The sequence below is a fragment of the Triturus cristatus genome, chromosome 5_1, assembly GCF_964204655.1.
Source record: "Triturus cristatus chromosome 5_1, aTriCri1.1, whole genome shotgun sequence".
NCBI lineage: Eukaryota > Metazoa > Chordata > Amphibia > Caudata > Salamandridae > Triturus > Triturus cristatus.
The window spans coordinates 140,381,333-140,397,266 of record NC_140587.1 but is presented as its reverse complement, the minus strand read 5'-3'; the positions used below and the strand labels follow the sequence as shown (position 1 = coordinate 140,397,266).

Here is a 15,934-nt window from a genome sequence, read left to right as displayed (position 1 = left end):
GCCATGGCCCAACAATCAGGGCACGCCTCGGGGTCATGGGCAAGCACCAAGCAGAAGAGAGACGTTGTGCGGATCCGCTACCATCATGTTCCGACGGCAGGTCCTACAGGACTTAAACCCGGGCATCCCTACTGCACCAGAAGTCGAGTACTCGACAAGAGAATATTAACTAGGGGTACCGCTCTCCCTCGGATCTGCGCTAGCCAGCGCGGAAAAAGAAAGAACTGACGTTAGCGCGGGTGGTGCGTCTAAGTAGCTCCGATGACGTCATCTCGGCAGCTACGACGCCAGCGACACACGCAGAGCCGCACGACGACGCCTACCGACACGCAGGGGTACTGCTGACGAAAACTTTCCGGATCCAGTCTGACACCTGGGGATATTCTAAGATAAGGAATCTATCACTAACGTGTCTCTTACAGATACGTCTCCCAGTATCGCCATTGAATGGTTATGATGAGCACGTGAAAGAGAAAATACATGCGAACACAAATGTGCGACATGACATTCTTAATTAAAGGTATGGCACACTATCCACGTTGTATTCAGCGCCCACTTATTTTGTTAGCCCACAACCCCGTACACCTTTCCCAGAGGAACTCCAGATTCAGACACTGGTGAAACCACCTACGGGCTAAAATGGGGGAACAACTGTTGAGAGATTTATTTTTATCCTGTTCAAGAGCAGTCTTTTTAAAAAAAATTATAACAGCATAGGCGTGATATCGGGCGCCTTTCTAGAGAGTTGTGTTTGACATACAGATATCCCACAACAAACTGAGTCTCCCTGGAACCTCGAGTTTTCACCATAGTGGACTAACCCATTAAATTCGGAGGCAGCATCTGGCTGCCAGCGGTTCACAACAGGACTGACAGTCAGAGATGGCAGTAATCTAGTGCAGTTGCTGTACTATGGAGTCTGTCATAGATGGTGGTGCCAAACCTGCCACTGCACCTTTTAAATACAAGCGAGAACCATCCTCTACCTCATAACGTGTATCTGTTGTAATCACTCATTTGCAGCTTACTAAATCTCTGGAGCATCTTTTATAAGCTAAATTGGTTTTCTGTAAGGTCTCCTCTTTCATGACCTCAAGAGGGATACTTTGAATGATCACAACAATACCACGTTTAGTTTCCTTTAAGAATCACCGTGGAGCTCATATTCAAGGGTCAGCTCAAGGTTTCTTTTTAAGGATTACGAAGAACCACTGTTGTCTAATATTTAGTAACCCATACAATTTGTTTATCGCTCTTTCGCTGTGTTTTCATCCCTGTCCACATCGAAGTCACCTGGCGCCTTGTTGAAACTGGGGGTGCGCCCAAGGCATCTCCGCAGCAATATGATGATCTGTCCGCAAGACACCTATGACTGGTACAGAAAGCTGTCAATGGTATTATAATGCTGAGCACGCGGTCACGACTAAGTAAAGCCTCCACAGGCAGCTCTGTCTGTATGATTTTCTCTTTCACTGCTATTACATACTACTTAACATGCTTCCAAAGCTGTGTTCTTTTTACTCTGACCTGGGATTTGCTTATCTGTAATTTGTTTTTAACATTTCCAACAGCTCTCGTGTCTTAAAAACTGCTTCATGTCTGATCGTTGATGGGACCCATTACTTGTGCAGCCCTAGTGAATCGGTGCATCGTGGCGTGAGTGGTGTGCTAGAATAACGAGAGTTCTGTATGTAGAGTGTGTTGTGTCGTGTTCCAGAACTCTTCTGCAGTGCCATGCACGCTGTGGGTTCCCGGCCGGCTGTATATCTGCATTGGGCCTATTAAGCCTATTCTCAGGTGGTAGGACCCAATCTAGATTTTAAAAAAAAATCCCTTTTTTTTTTAGTCTCATCACTTATTCTTGGTTTTTCCATCCTCACCCAATTCATTGCATTTAGTGTATCTTAAAACTGTAACTCTTGCATGGTTAGGTTTCTCATTTAAGGTCTGCCTTCTAGGCACTCGCACGTTAATTAAAATGTATTTGTGTTGCTATTTCTAATGGATTGAAATTATGTTTTTGATGTTATTTCTGAGCTAATGAATTGATGAATATATTTATTTCGCTGTGCTAAGGACTTAATGAATAAAAGTGCCACTTCAACACATCCGTGTTCATTATTAGGTCTCGACCTTGCTATCGCGTAAGCGATCGCAAAGCTAGACTATAGAAAGCTGGTTTGAAAAGTGCTCCCAAAAAGCGGATTGCATTGCTAGCACGCGCACAATCACGCGCATCGTGCCGCCATGCAATCTGCCTTTTGGGAGCACTTCAAAGGGTCCGCTCCCCCGCCAAGCGCGCGCGCCACGCTCCGCTTTTTGGGAGCACTTCAAAGGGTCCGCTCCCCCGCCCCCGCCAAGCACGCGCGCCACGCTCCGCCGGGCTTCTCTTGTTAACAACGCTGCATACCGTGCTTTCACTTCATTGTATCGGACGCGCTCCATGTCCTCTGATACTGCTGTGGCCCCGGCACCACATGACACCCCCTGACCCCGCCCCCACTAACCACAAACAGCAGTGCCACCGGTTGCAAACGCCATAGCGTCGGAAGCGGCAAAGTCACTGGCACTGAATCACATAAATGCCCTTTGAATGCAGCATATGCTCGCGAAGAAGCATTTCTTCAGCTTATTTACGATTGCTACTTTCTGCCGCTGCTTGCATTTATTGTCCTTACCTTTCCTAGCGTTGGGCGTCTTGATAGGAGTCGAGCATGTTTAGGCGTCTTTCCAAAGCTATTCCTGCATGCTTTGGATTCGATGCCTGACGGGGACACAAACATAAACGGCACGCCCACAGGTTCTCGCAAATAATTGCTGTTTCAATGTAATTCAACTTGATAGCTGAGTTGTATTATATGCGTGAAATGTGCACATTTGACTGCACTGGTGAAATGGCAAATTCATTAACTTGTAACATTGTTCTTTCACTTTTGACGAGAACATTGTCCGGTTAATGACTTCATTTAAAAGGGCGTTGTGTCTCCTGGAGGAGGGGTGATTACAGTGTAGAGGGAGTGAAGTTTGAGGTGAAAGGGCCGCCCATGCTGGAAACTGTTAACATTTATACGCCTCAACACAAGCGCGCAACACCTTCACAGCGTTCTCCAGCCTCTTTCCATTTTTCGGCAGCAGGCAGTGGGAATGTCCAAACAGTGCAGGCTGGGGCTGCTACTGCTCATTTAATCATTAAGATGTCATTTGGCACCTTGCGTGATAAAGTGCAGGAGCCCTCGAGAGAAAATAAACACGCTTCTGCAATGCAATCGGTTTCGCATTTGAGCTATTGACATTGTAAATAACAGTGCATTTCATTTATGGGTTTCAGAAACCTGTAATAATAAAAGACAATGCCAATAGGTCAAAGTTTTAACAATGCGAGACCTATTGCATTGCAAATGCTTGTTTTTACATAAGCAGTGTTTGAGTGGCCCGTGACCACAACAGAAGGGAAATACTTACCCTTTATCACTATAACTCCAGGGGAGGAGCCTCACGGATCTTAAACATTGTCAGCACATTAATCATGGTGTGTCCGATGGCTGTAGGCAATGGGTCGGAAAACAGGTACTGGTGTGCTTGTGCAGAGTCTGCACCCCGCTGCTCTATTCATTGGCTTGCAGGTGGCGCTGAAACAAAGTCATTGTAGAGCGCCAGTTGAGGCTGCAAGGTAATAACACAACAGCAGCTAATGAAGTTTTCAAATACTCTCCAGTGCTCCGTGATGTGCTGGTTGGCTTGTTCATGCTGCTGCTCGTCTTCAGGTCTGCACGTTTGACTTGTCACTAGCAACGAATTTATGCTGCTTGTTTGCACTTAGTTACATTGTGGGCACTAGTACACGTTCTGCGTCTACGCACATGACCATTTTCGCCAGAAAGGTAGTTTTGTATGTAATGTAAATAGGGGCGCAACTGCAATCCCAATAAGAAAGGCATATACATTATGGACATTAATACTAGTCTGCTAACAGAGTAGCGGTGAGCGTCAATGTTTTGCTTTTATCGCAAACACGCCGATGATTTTTAGAAATGTTACTAGCAGTACTATATAAGAGTAATTAATTCCATTCCGTTTTTTGAGTAAGCCTATTGGCTGTAATTTATTTTAAAATGATATGCTTATCAACCAAGTTTGTATCGCAAATAATTGTTTTAACAACAATGCAAATAAATTAATTGTTGATCTTAACAGGCTGTTTCTAAAGAACTCACTCTACTGCCTCATCTACTTAAAAAACACATACAATCTACACTTAACTATCAACCCACACTACTGTAAAGCAAAGAAAAAAAACTTCTTGCAAATTCAAGACCTATTAGCTTTGCCAATACTTATCTATGCAGCAGATATTTAAACTTGTGTACTCGACACAAACTGGGATTATGTTATACTTTTTAAAATCTGAGGCAGGGGGAGATAAAGTGATTTGCCACAATCACACAATGTTGCTGAAATGCCAGAGCCAGGATGAGATCGGTTTATATAGGATTTGGGGATGGTTCAAAATGAATGTTTCAGATCAACTGCATTTTTTACCGGGTGCAAAAAAGGCACATATAAGTATCATATTAAACTGGGGGAGAGGACCAAAACTGCTAAAAAAGGGACTGGCGTCAACTGAAGCAGGCCCAAACCCTGCGACAAGAGGCGGTTCGACGCTTCTTGAAGACTTTCTGCACAACTTTCTGCTCTCCTCGGCATGAACGTCTCTTTATTGCTTGTATTAGTTTAAGAGTACGAGGTCATTGACTTATTTTAACTATTGTTTTGTGAAACATTGTCATTAAAAAGAAATTAGCAAACAGTATAGTAGATGTCAATCTAAATAATATATTTTAAAACACCTGCCGACACGGATTCTTTCCAAAACTTAAGTTTAGGATAGGGGTGGCTCACCAGCTGCAATGAGAAAGTATCTCACATACACCTTTTTCTTCTAACCTTCCAACCTCAAAAATATCCTCTACAGTTTGGAGAACAATAACTTGCTTCCAACATTTTTAATATAGGTAAGAGAACTGCGTACCCTACAGAAAAGTCGTTGAATATCTATATAAACTCCAGACCTTTAGATACAGCAATGTCTCTAGCCAACTTCAATCCTGGTATGCCAGAGACAGAAATGCTGTTGGATAAGTATTGAAAAGGGAAGTGCCATCCTATTTCTTCCTTCTCTTTGAACGTCCTCACAATTTAGTAACTAGCTAATAAGGAAACATTTCATGGGCCAACGCATTCATTGTTAGGTCTCGCCTACGCAGCACGCATCCGCTGCATAGGAGGGCCTTTAGCCGTCGCTCTGCTCATTTTCAAGCACACTCGTGCTTGTGGCGGCATCCACCTTGCGGGAGCGAGCAGCGGCGCGCCACAAGCACGAGTGTAGAGCTTGAAAATTAGCAGAATGCTCTCCCAAGCGCGCGCGCCACTCGCGGGCTCACCTCATCGACTAAGTCGTGCGCGCTGTTTATAGCGCGTTCGCTTTCACTTTCTCCCTGCTGCTCTGACTGAGACCTCTTCCCACTGCCTGCAGTGCGCTACTTTCATCCCTTGTTGCATCGCTTGTGTTACTCTTTTCTACCTCTTCCCTTCTCAGCCCATGGTCTTTTAACATTGTTTTGTTTACTCTTGTCTGTTTTATTCTAATTTCTTATTCAAGTCTTCTACATAATGGTTCTTACCTAATGTGTTCTAATGCCCTTGGGGTTTGACTGCGCTATAGGAAACTGTTAAGTAAGTGAATACATTGTGTTTGGATGCCCCTTATTTTGAGTGAGACACACACACATCCATCCCCCCCATCCCCCCCTGAGGCTGAAGGAGAGATTTCATGCACTATCCCCTCCCTGAGGCAGTGCAAAAGGATTTACTAGCCCATCTTGTGATGAGCTAATGGGGCTATTTCGCCCTTTTTGTGCAGTTTAGAGGGGGCTAATTTGGAAGCTCTGTTTTATGCAGGAGTGTGTGAAAACACAGGGAGTGTGAGTGGATGAGTGCGAGAGGCAGACAGAAAAGACTTCTTTTTTGCCTTCTTTTCTATTCTGAGAGGTCAGTCGGAGCTCCCTCTGCTCGTTTAAGTTGCTCAAAGAGCGGTCGGAGAATGGCAGCGAAGCCCGTAAACAGGCCGAGCTCTGGGTTTAAGCTTCGGGCCTCCTTGTCTTGTGACCTGGTCATGGCAACCCATGAGGCCCCTATACATTCTCACTCGGCCTCCGCATTTAAACCAAGATCACACATTTCTCCATCCCCGACACTGTTTTCCCGATGGGGGTCTGCCTAGGTTTGCAAAGGCTACAGAAGGTCGGAGCTGCATGCAGACGCAGAGTGTGACCGTGAGCAGGTTGTGCGCCCTCCATCGGCTCGCACAGCACATTCCAGTGGGTTCTGTTGTAAGTTTGTTTTGCTTGCAATCTCCCACCCAGTGCTACACGTAGTAAAACCTGTAAATGTTAAGCACCCAGAATAATGTGCTGCATGGCTAAAAAAGGCGAGACCTATTGGCTACGCCAATGCTTGTAATAGTGTGCCGCTACCAGGCTTCAGGATTAAATATATTAGCCTATGAGGCAAGGCACACAAGAACCATTCTACAACCTACAGTTGGACAGTAAAGTGACTTACACTGACCTACTCCCACAGCTGAGCTCCAATATAGACTGGTAAACTATTGAATGGTCATGTAATGTAGAGCACACTGTAGGAGGGAGAATCAGTTTAATTGCTGAATGAGTATTGACTGAAGACCTTTGATGATTACATGGAGCAGGTGTCCTCTACCACACATTAACATGATAGTGCACCTCATGCAAGAGTCTCTGCGACCTCATGTGGGAAGCTGGCCACCTAAAGCTCCTATTTGGCTACAATGACTGGACTGTAATGCACGTATAGCCATAAAACACTAAATTCTTACACCGTACAAAACAATATATACATTTTTGGGAAATTCATCTTCAGTGCAGACAAATAGATGTATCTTTAAATTGGAATTTTGGACTCTGGATGCCCAGGGTCTATGAAATCACTTAGTGCCACCCCGAGAATACACTTAACTGGAGTGCAAAGACCTCCCAAGAGGACACAGGGCCCGGCAGAGTACTCACCGTGTCTCCCACTTTGTAGGGCGTGGAGCCCTTGCCCCCGGCGATGCTGAAGCCCAGCCCCTTCTCATTGCGCATAAGGCACGTGGAGAAGCGCTTGGTGGGCACCGCCGCCGCTGGCTCCTCGTCCGTTTCCTCGGGGAAGCTCATGGCGCTCCAGCGCTCCCGTGGATAGTAGTCATCTTCAGGCCGCAAGGGGGTGACGGTGATAGCGTTCTCCGGCTCTACCATCCGCTCCCGCAGCACAGACATGGTGACCGAGGTTCCTGAGCTGCGCAAGGCCTCCACCGCCTTGTGGTGCTCGGCGTTGTGCAAGTCCACGCCGTTCACCTGGTGGAGACAACGGAGAGAGTGAAGCTGGAGACATTCACAGACTCTGGACACCTTCTGAGCACAGCCTTCTGAAGACCAGTGTGTGTGGAGCAGAGACACCGCACCGCACAGGCCTACCCAGTAGTCCTCTACAGACCAGTGCCTGTGGAGCAGGGACACCGCACAGGCCTACCCACTAGGCCTCTGCAGACCAGTGCCAGTGGAGCAGAGACACAGCACAGGCCTACCCACTAGGCCTCTTCAGGCCAGTGCCTGTGGAGCAGAGACACCGCACAGGCCTACCCACCAGGCCTCTACAGACCAGTGTCTGTGAGGCAGAGACCGCACAGGCCTAACCATTAGGCCTCTGCAGACCGGTGCCTGTGGAGAGGAGGCTCTGCAAGTACGAACCTACAGCGTCCCTTCCCACTGCAGCACTCAGGACATTTAACTGCGGAAAAGAGCTCAACCATACTTGCAATAAATCGTGCAATTGCGCAGGAGGAAAGCTCCCAACATTCAAAAACACCCACATGACTGCACTACACGCCCGGCAGGGAAGAAAGGTGGGTAGCAGCTGAGACCCACCAGAAGCAGCCCACCCACATGCTGCTGAGCCAGCATCTGCTAAAGAAGGCAGGAGGGCGGCCTCTGCGGCCTGCTCAGGTTAGGGCAATGCAGGCCGCTACGAGTGCGCACTAGTAACATTTAGCTGGAGCAGCAGAACCAGCCAAGGGCAGGAAAGCAAGTGAAGATGGCAAGCAGGAACCAGGAATGAACAGTAGAAACAAGCACAGCACATCAATCAGTCGCCGTCTCACCTCCAGGAGCTTGTCTCCCACCCGGACACCAGCTCGGGCCGCCGGACCCTCCTCCGCCACTCGGGAGATGAAGATGCCCTGAAAGAGAACTCTGAGTCAGTGCAGGAAGCCAACATTTACAACAGGAAACCTGGCAGGACTGGCTTCCAGGTCTGTTGGGCACCCCACCATACCTACGTCAGGTCCTGGCTGAACCACGACACAGGGCATTCTTCACTGTTCGAAAGCAAGAACCCAGGCACGCAGGCAGGCTCATGCACTGTAAATCAGCACACCCAGTGAGGCGAGAAGCAGCGTGTGCTCTCTACAAACAATACTGTGGGAGGTGTTACTCATCAGGTCATGCATCTCACAGACTTCAGGCATGCTTGTGCACCACCCCTGCTAGAGCTTCCCACAGCAGGGAACACCGTCCAACCAACCTACAGACCCCCACAGAGCGCCGCAGAAGGATAAGAGAACACGCTGGCAAGCAGAAGACTGGCTCACTCTAGCAATGCCGGATGCTAAAGAGGGCTTCATAAAGCAAAAACCCTGAAGCAGGGACCGCGCCGGGACCCTACTCCTAGGGAGGGGAGACCGTTAATCACCAGCCAAGGGATACACGCTCCCTTATTTAATCAGTACACACAACAAAAGGGTATCCCCTGCCTAAGTAAGGGGCTTTCCTTTACAAATAGGTACCCTGTCGGATAGCAAAGAAAAGATACATTATTCATTTTCTTTTGTTAGACCCTCACCCACTCTAATAGAGGCATGCGTCATCATCAGGTCTCATCCTGGTCCCTAAAACCAGGTTGGGCTCGCGCTTATTCCAGCACCTAGAATATTTTCATGACTAGGATACAACAAGACTATAAAAATATCTCAAACCAACCTCTTTTTCCCTTTATTAGTAGTTGTTTGAGTATAGTTATAAAGTCTCAATCGGGTGGGGGGGGGGGGTTAAGGATGTTTAATGAATTGAAAAAGGTATTTCTAGAGCGCATGGCTACCCGAAGGCATCCCAGCGCTAAGTCCTCTGACCCTAATAAATCGTCAACATGTTTCAGCCCCTACACTAAAACCAATTTGGTCCAGGGCTTACATCAGAACGTCAACCATACAATGCCCCGGATGCATCTTTCCAGTTAGAATTCCATCTGTCAGGTTCCACTCATCGCACCCAAGGAGCAGAACCTGCTACCAAATCAGAATGGGTGCTGGAGCTTATTTAAAAAGATTAATTTTTGCAACCGCAAAAAGGACTGTGGCTTGCTTAAGGCATGGTGTGATTGATGTATGGCACCACACTCCGAAACCTGTCCCGAGAGCCCCAAGCAGCTGAAGTCTGGTTGCATGCTATCCGAGGCACCCAAGGGTTAAAGCAGCACAGAGGAGAGAACCAGGGCACTTCCTCTACATCCATGCCAAGTAGAACCATGGCCACCACAGGCCAACGCCATAGAGAGCCAGGCAGGCATTTCAGAGTCCACAAGCGAGATGAAGTTTGCCATTAAATCGATTATAAATGTCAACTCGTGGATGCAGTGTTCTCTCGCATTGTGTTCTGCTCCATATGAAGAAAAAAAAAGACAAGGGGCAAACATGTGCATCAGTTAAATAATGCCCCAAAATGGCCCCTCATCTAGAGGAACATTCACATTGATTATAGAGCAGTAGAGGCTGATTCATAAAGACAGACTTGTCGAAAGAGCCGTTCTAGGCACTCAAAAATCAGACTACTCTTTCATGCTGTACAGTGGGACAGAGGTCCTCTCCCTGCACACAAGAGATTTCTTGAGCATACAAGCTGCGTTGAGAATCCAGAGCAGCTATTGTCCCCATCTGGCCCTCAGCTGAAGGACAAGCCTGCCTTTTGGCAAAGAAGGAACGATGTAATATACTTGCCCAATTCATTTTGATGTGCAGATGAATGTAGTCACCATTTCTCATCAAAAATACCCTTCTTTTCGTGTTTCAATTTCTGAGGGCTATGCTTCATGTTAAAATGGCCAATTGAGACATTCCTCCTTGGTGGGTGGGGGCCGAATCTGAACAAACTAAAGCATAACTATGCAGCCAATTATGAAAAGACAATCATCAACTACCTGCACAGCTAAAGAAAATCAAAAAACAATTGACCAGTAAAGGGGCCTTCATTCTGTTACTGGCAGATTCTGTTACTGGCTGGAGTCTGCTAGAGCTGTTCCAGGTTCCCTGCTTGGGGGCTTTCCCAGACACACTGCTGGCAGGAGTCTGCTAGAGCTGCCCTGGGTTCCCTGCTTGGGGGCTCTTCCACACACACTGCTGGTAGAAGTCTGCTACAGCTGCTCTAGGTTCCCTGCTTGGGGCTCTTCTGCACACGCTGCCGGCATAAGTTTGCTAGAGCTGCTCTTGGCTCCCTGCTTGGGGGCTCTACCATACACTGCTGGCAGGAGTCTGCTAGAGCTGCTGTAGGTTTCCTGCTTGGGGGCTCTTCCACAAACACTGCTGGCAGGAGTCTGCTAGAGCTGCTCTGGGTTCCCTGCTTGGGGGCTCTTCCACAAACACTGCTGGCAGGAGTCTGCTAGAGCCGCTCTGGGTTCCCTGCTTGGGGGCTCTTCCAAAAACACTGCTGGTGGAAATCTGCTAGAGCTGCTCTAGGTTCCCTGCTTGGGGGCTCTTCCACATACGCTGCTGGCAGGAGTCTGCTGGAGCTGCTCTGGGTTCCCTGCTTAGGGGCTCTTCCACACATTGCCGACTGCTCCTAGAAGTCTGCTAGAGCTGTTCTTGGTTCTCTGCTTGGAGGCTCTGCCACAAACACAGCTAACTGGAGTCTGCTAGAGTTGCTCTGGGTTCCCTGCTTGGGGGCTCTTCCATACACACTGCTGGCAGGAGTGTGCTAGAGCTGCTCTGGGTTCCCTGCTTGGGGGCTGTTGCACATGTTGCTGGCAGAAGTCTTGTAGAGCTGCTCTGGGTTCCTTGCTTGGGGGCTCTTCCACATATACTGCTGTTAGAAGTCTGCTAGAGCTGCTCTAGGTTCCCGGCTTGGGGGCTTTTCCACATACACTGCTGGTAGAAGTCTGCTAGAGCTGCTCTGGGTTCCCCGCTTGGGAGCTCTTCCACACACACTGCTTGCAGAAGTCTGCTAGAGCTGCTCTGGGTTCCCTGCTTGGGGGCTGTTGCACACACGTTGCTCACAGAAGTCTGCTAGAGCTGCTCTAGGTTCCCTGCTTGGGGGCTATTCCACATATACTGCTGGTAGAAGTCTGTTGGAGCTGCTCTAGGTTCCCTGCTTGGGGGCTCTTCCACATACACTGCTGGTAGAAGTCTGCTAGAGCTGCTCTAGGTTCCCTGCTTGGGGGCTCTTCCACATACACTGCTGGTAGAAGTCTGCTAGAGCTGCTCTGGGTTCCCTGCTTGGGGGCTCTTCCACAAACACTGCTGTCAGGAGTCTGCTAGAGCCGCTCTGGGTTCCCTGCTTGGGGGCTCTTCCAAAAACACTGCTGGTGGAAATCTGCTAGAGCTGCTCTAGGTTCCCTGCTTGGGGGCTCTTCCACATATGCTGCTGGTAGAAGTCTGCTAGAGCTGCTCTAGGTTCCCTGCTTGGGGGCTCTTCCACATACACTGCTGGTAGAAGTCTGCTAGAGCTGCTCTGGGTTCCCTGCTTGGGGGCTCTTCCACAAACACTGCTGTCAGGAGTCTGCTAGAGCCGCTCTGGGTTCCCTGCTTGGGGGCTCTTCCAAAAACACTGCTGGTGGAAATCTGCTAGAGCTGCTCTAGGTTCCCTGCTTGGGGGCTCTTCCACATATGCTGCTGGCAGGAGTCTGCTGAGCTGCTCTGGGTTCCCTGCTTAGGGGCTCTTCCACACACTTCTGTCAGTAGTCTGCTAGAGCTGTTCTTGGTTCTCTGCTTGGAGGCTCTTCCACAAACACCGCTGACTGCTGGTAGAAGTCTGCTAGTGCTGCTCTAGGTTCCCTGCTGGGGGGCTCTTGCACACACACACACACACACACACACACACACACACACACACACACACACACACACTGGCAGAAGTCTGCTAGAGCTGCTCTTGTTTCCTTGCTTGAGGGCTCTTCCACACACACGCTGCTGGCAGGAGTCTGCTAGAGCTGCTCTAGGTTCCCAGCTTGGGGCTCTTCCACACACGCTTCTTGCAGAAGTCTGCTAGAGCTGCTCTAGGTTCCCAGCTTGGGGGCTCCTCCACATACACTGCTGGCTGGTAGAAGTCAACTAGAGTTGCTCTGGGATACCTGCTTGGGGACTCTTCCACAAACACAGCTAACTGGAGTCTGCTAGAGTTGCTCTGGGTTACCTGCTTGGGGGCTCTTCCACACACACTGCTCGCAGAAGTCTGCTAGAGCTGCTGTAGGTTTCCTGCTTGGGGGCTCTTCCACAAACACTGCTGGCAGGAGTCTGCTAGAGCCGCTCTGGGTTCCCTGCTTGGGGGCTCTTCCAAAAACACTGCTGGTGGAAATCTGCTAGAGCTGCTCTAGGTTCCCTGCTTGGGGGCTCTTCCACATACGCTGCTGGCAGGAGTCTGCTGGAGCTGCTCTGGGTTCCCTGCTTAGGGGCTCTTCCACACATTGCCGACTGCTCCTAGAAGTCTGCTAGAGCTGTTCTTGGTTCTCTGCTTGGAGGCTCTGCCACAAACACAGCTAACTGGAGTCTGCTAGAGTTGCTCTGGGTTCCCTGCTTGGGGGCTCTTCCATACACACTGCTGGCAGGAGTGTGCTAGAGCTGCTCTGGGTTCCCTGCTTGGGGGCTGTTGCACATGTTGCTGGCAGAAGTCTTGTAGAGCTGCTCTGGGTTCCTTGCTTGGGGGCTCTTCCACATATACTGCTGTTAGAAGTCTGCTAGAGCTGCTCTAGGTTCCCGGCTTGGGGGCTTTTCCACATACACTGCTGGTAGAAGTCTGCTAGAGCTGCTCTGGGTTCCCTGCTTGAGAGCTCTTCCACACACACTGCTCGCAGAAGTCTGCTAGAGCTGCTCTGGGTTCCCTGCTTGGGGGCTGTTGCACACACGTTGCTCACAGAAGTCTGCTAGAGCTGCTCTAGGTTCCCTGCTTGGGGGCTATTCCACATATACTGCTGGTAGAAGTCTGTTGGAGCTGCTCTAGGTTCCCTGCTTGGGGGCTCTTCCACATACACTGCTGGTAGAAGTCTGCTAGAGCTGCTCTAGGTTCCCTGCTTGGGGGCTCTTCCACATACACTGCTGGTAGAAGTCTGCTAGAGCTGCTCTGGGTTCCCTGCTTGGGGGCTCTTCCACAAACACTGCTGTCAGGAGTCTGCTAGAGCCGCTCTGGGTTCCCTGCTTGGGGCCTCTTCCAAAAACACTGCTGGTGGAAATCTGCTAGAGCTGCTCTAGGTTCCCTGCTTGGGGGCTCTTCCACATATGCTGCTGGTAGAAGTCTGCTAGAGCTGCTCTAGGTTCCCTGCTTGGGGGCTCTTCCACATACACTGCTGGTAGAAGTCTGCTAGAGCTGCTCTGGGTTCCCTGCTTGGGGGCTCTTCCACAAACACTGCTGTCAGGAGTCTGCTAGAGCCGCTCTGGGTTCCCTGCTTGGGGGCTCTTCCAAAAACACTGCTGGTGGAAATCTGCTAGAGCTGCTCTAGGTTCCCTGCTTGGGGGCTCTTCCACATATGCTGCTGGCAGGAGTCTGCTGAGCTGCTCTGGGTTCCCTGCTTAGGGGCTCTTCCACACACTTCTGTCAGTAGTCTGCTAGAGCTGTTCTTGGTTCTCTGCTTGGAGGCTCTTCCACAAACACCACTGACTGCTGGTAGAAGTCTGCTAGTGCTGCTCTAGGTTCCCTGCTGGGGGGCTCTTGCACACACACACACACACACACTGGCAGAAGTCTGCTAGAGCTGCTCTTGTTTCCTTGCTTGAGGGCTCTTCCACACACACGCTGCTGGCAGGAGTCTGCTAGAGCTGCTCTAGGTTCCCAGCTTGGGGGCTCCTCCACATACACTGCTGGTAGAAGTCTGCTAGTGCTGCTCTAGGTTCCCTGCTGGGGGGCTCTCACACACACACACACACACACACACACACACACACACACACACTGGCAGAAGTCTGCTAGAGCTGCTCTTGTTTCCTTGCTTGAGGGCTCTTCCACACACACGCTGCTGGCAGGAGTCTGCTAGAGCTGCTCTAGGTTCCCAGCTTGGGGCTCTTCCACACACGCTTCTTGCAGAAGTCTGCTAGAGCTGCTCTAGGTTCCCAGCTTGGGGGCTCCTCCACATACACTGCTGGCTGGTAGAAGTCAACTAGAGTTGCTCTGGGATACCTGCTTGGGGACTCTTCCACAAACACAGCTAACTGGAGTCTGCTAGAGTTGCTCTGGGTTACCTGCTTGGGGGCTCTTCCAGACACACTGCTGGCAGGAGTCTGCTAGAGCTGCTCTGGGTTCTCTGCTTGGGGGCGGTTGCACATGTTGCTCACAGAAGTCTGCTAGAGCTGCTCTGGGTTCCCTGCTTGGGGGCTCTTCCACATATACTGCTGTTAGAAGTCTGCTAGAGCTGCTCTAGGTTCCCTGCTTGGGGGCTTTTCCACATACACTGCTGGTAGAAGTCTGCTAGAGCTGCTCTGGGTTCCCTGCTTGGGAGCTCTTCCACACACACTGCTCGCAGAAGTCTGCTAGAGCTGCTCTAGGTTCCCTGCTTGGGGGCTCTTCCACATGCACTGCTGAGAGAAGTCTGCTAGTGCTGATATAGGTTCCCTGCTTGTGGGTTCTTCCAAAATACACTGCTGGTAGAAGTCTGATAGAGCTGCTCTGGGTTCCCTGCTTGGGGGCTCTTCCACACACACTGCTTGCAGAAGTCTGCTAGAGCTGCTCTAGGTTCCCTGCTTCGGGGCCATTGCACACACGTTGCTTGCAGAATTCTGCTAGAGCTACTCTGGGTTCCCTGCTTGGGGGCTCTTCCACACATACTGCTGGTAGAAGTCTGCTAGAGCTGCTCTGGGTTCCCTTCTTGGGGGGCTTTTCCACACACACCGCTGACTGCTCGCAGAAGTCTGCTAGAGCTTCTCTGGGCTCCCTGCTTGGAGACTCTTCCACACACATTGCTGACTGCTGGCAGGAGTCTGCAAGAGCTTCTCCGGGCTCCCTGCTTGGGGGCTCTTCCACACAAGCTGCTGACAGCTGTTAGAAGTCTGCTAGAGCTGCTCTGGATTCAGTGCTTGGGGGCTCTTCTACACAATGCGGTGAGAAGTCTGCTGGAGCTGCTCTAGGTTCCCTACTTGGGGGCTCTTCCACACACTTCTGTCAGTAGTCTGCTAGAGCTGCTCTAGGTTCCCTGCTTTGGGGCTCCTCCACACACACTGCTGGCAGAAGTCTGCTAGTACTACTCTGGGTTTCCTGCTTGGTGGGTCTTCCACACACTGCTGACTGCTGGTAGAAGTCTGCTAGAGCTGTTCTGGACTCCCTGCTTGGGGGCTCTTCCACACACTTCTGTCAGTAGTCTGCTAGAGCTGCTCTAGGTTCCCTGCTTTGGGGCTCCTCCACACACACTGCTGGCAGAAGTCTGCTAGAGCTGCTCTGGGTTCCCTGCTTGGGGGCTCTTCCATACATTGCTGACTGCTGGTAGAAATCTGCTACAGCTGCTCTAGGTTCCCTGCTTGGGGGCTGTTGCACACACGCTGCTGGTAGAAGTCTGCTAGAGCTGCTCTAGGTTCCCTGCTTGGGGGCTCCTCTGCACACACACTGCTGAATGCCAA

At 50.1% G+C, this 15,934-nt stretch overlaps 1 protein-coding gene across 28 annotated transcripts in view; it reads right to left on the bottom strand.

The window, feature by feature from the left end:
* SCRIB (scribble planar cell polarity protein) overlaps positions 1–15,934 on the bottom strand; it is a 792,600-nt gene that overhangs the window by 388,702 nt on the left and 387,964 nt on the right. For all 28 annotated transcript variants that reach the window (XM_085604619.1, XM_085604607.1, XM_085604621.1 and 25 more), the window contains 2 exons: positions 8,234–8,311; positions 7,104–7,430 (listed from right to left, as the gene is read on the bottom strand). In XM_085604619.1, coding sequence (XP_085460745.1) covers positions 7,104–7,430; positions 8,234–8,311 — 405 coding nt within the window. The remainder of the gene's footprint in view (positions 1–7,103; positions 7,431–8,233; positions 8,312–15,934) is intronic.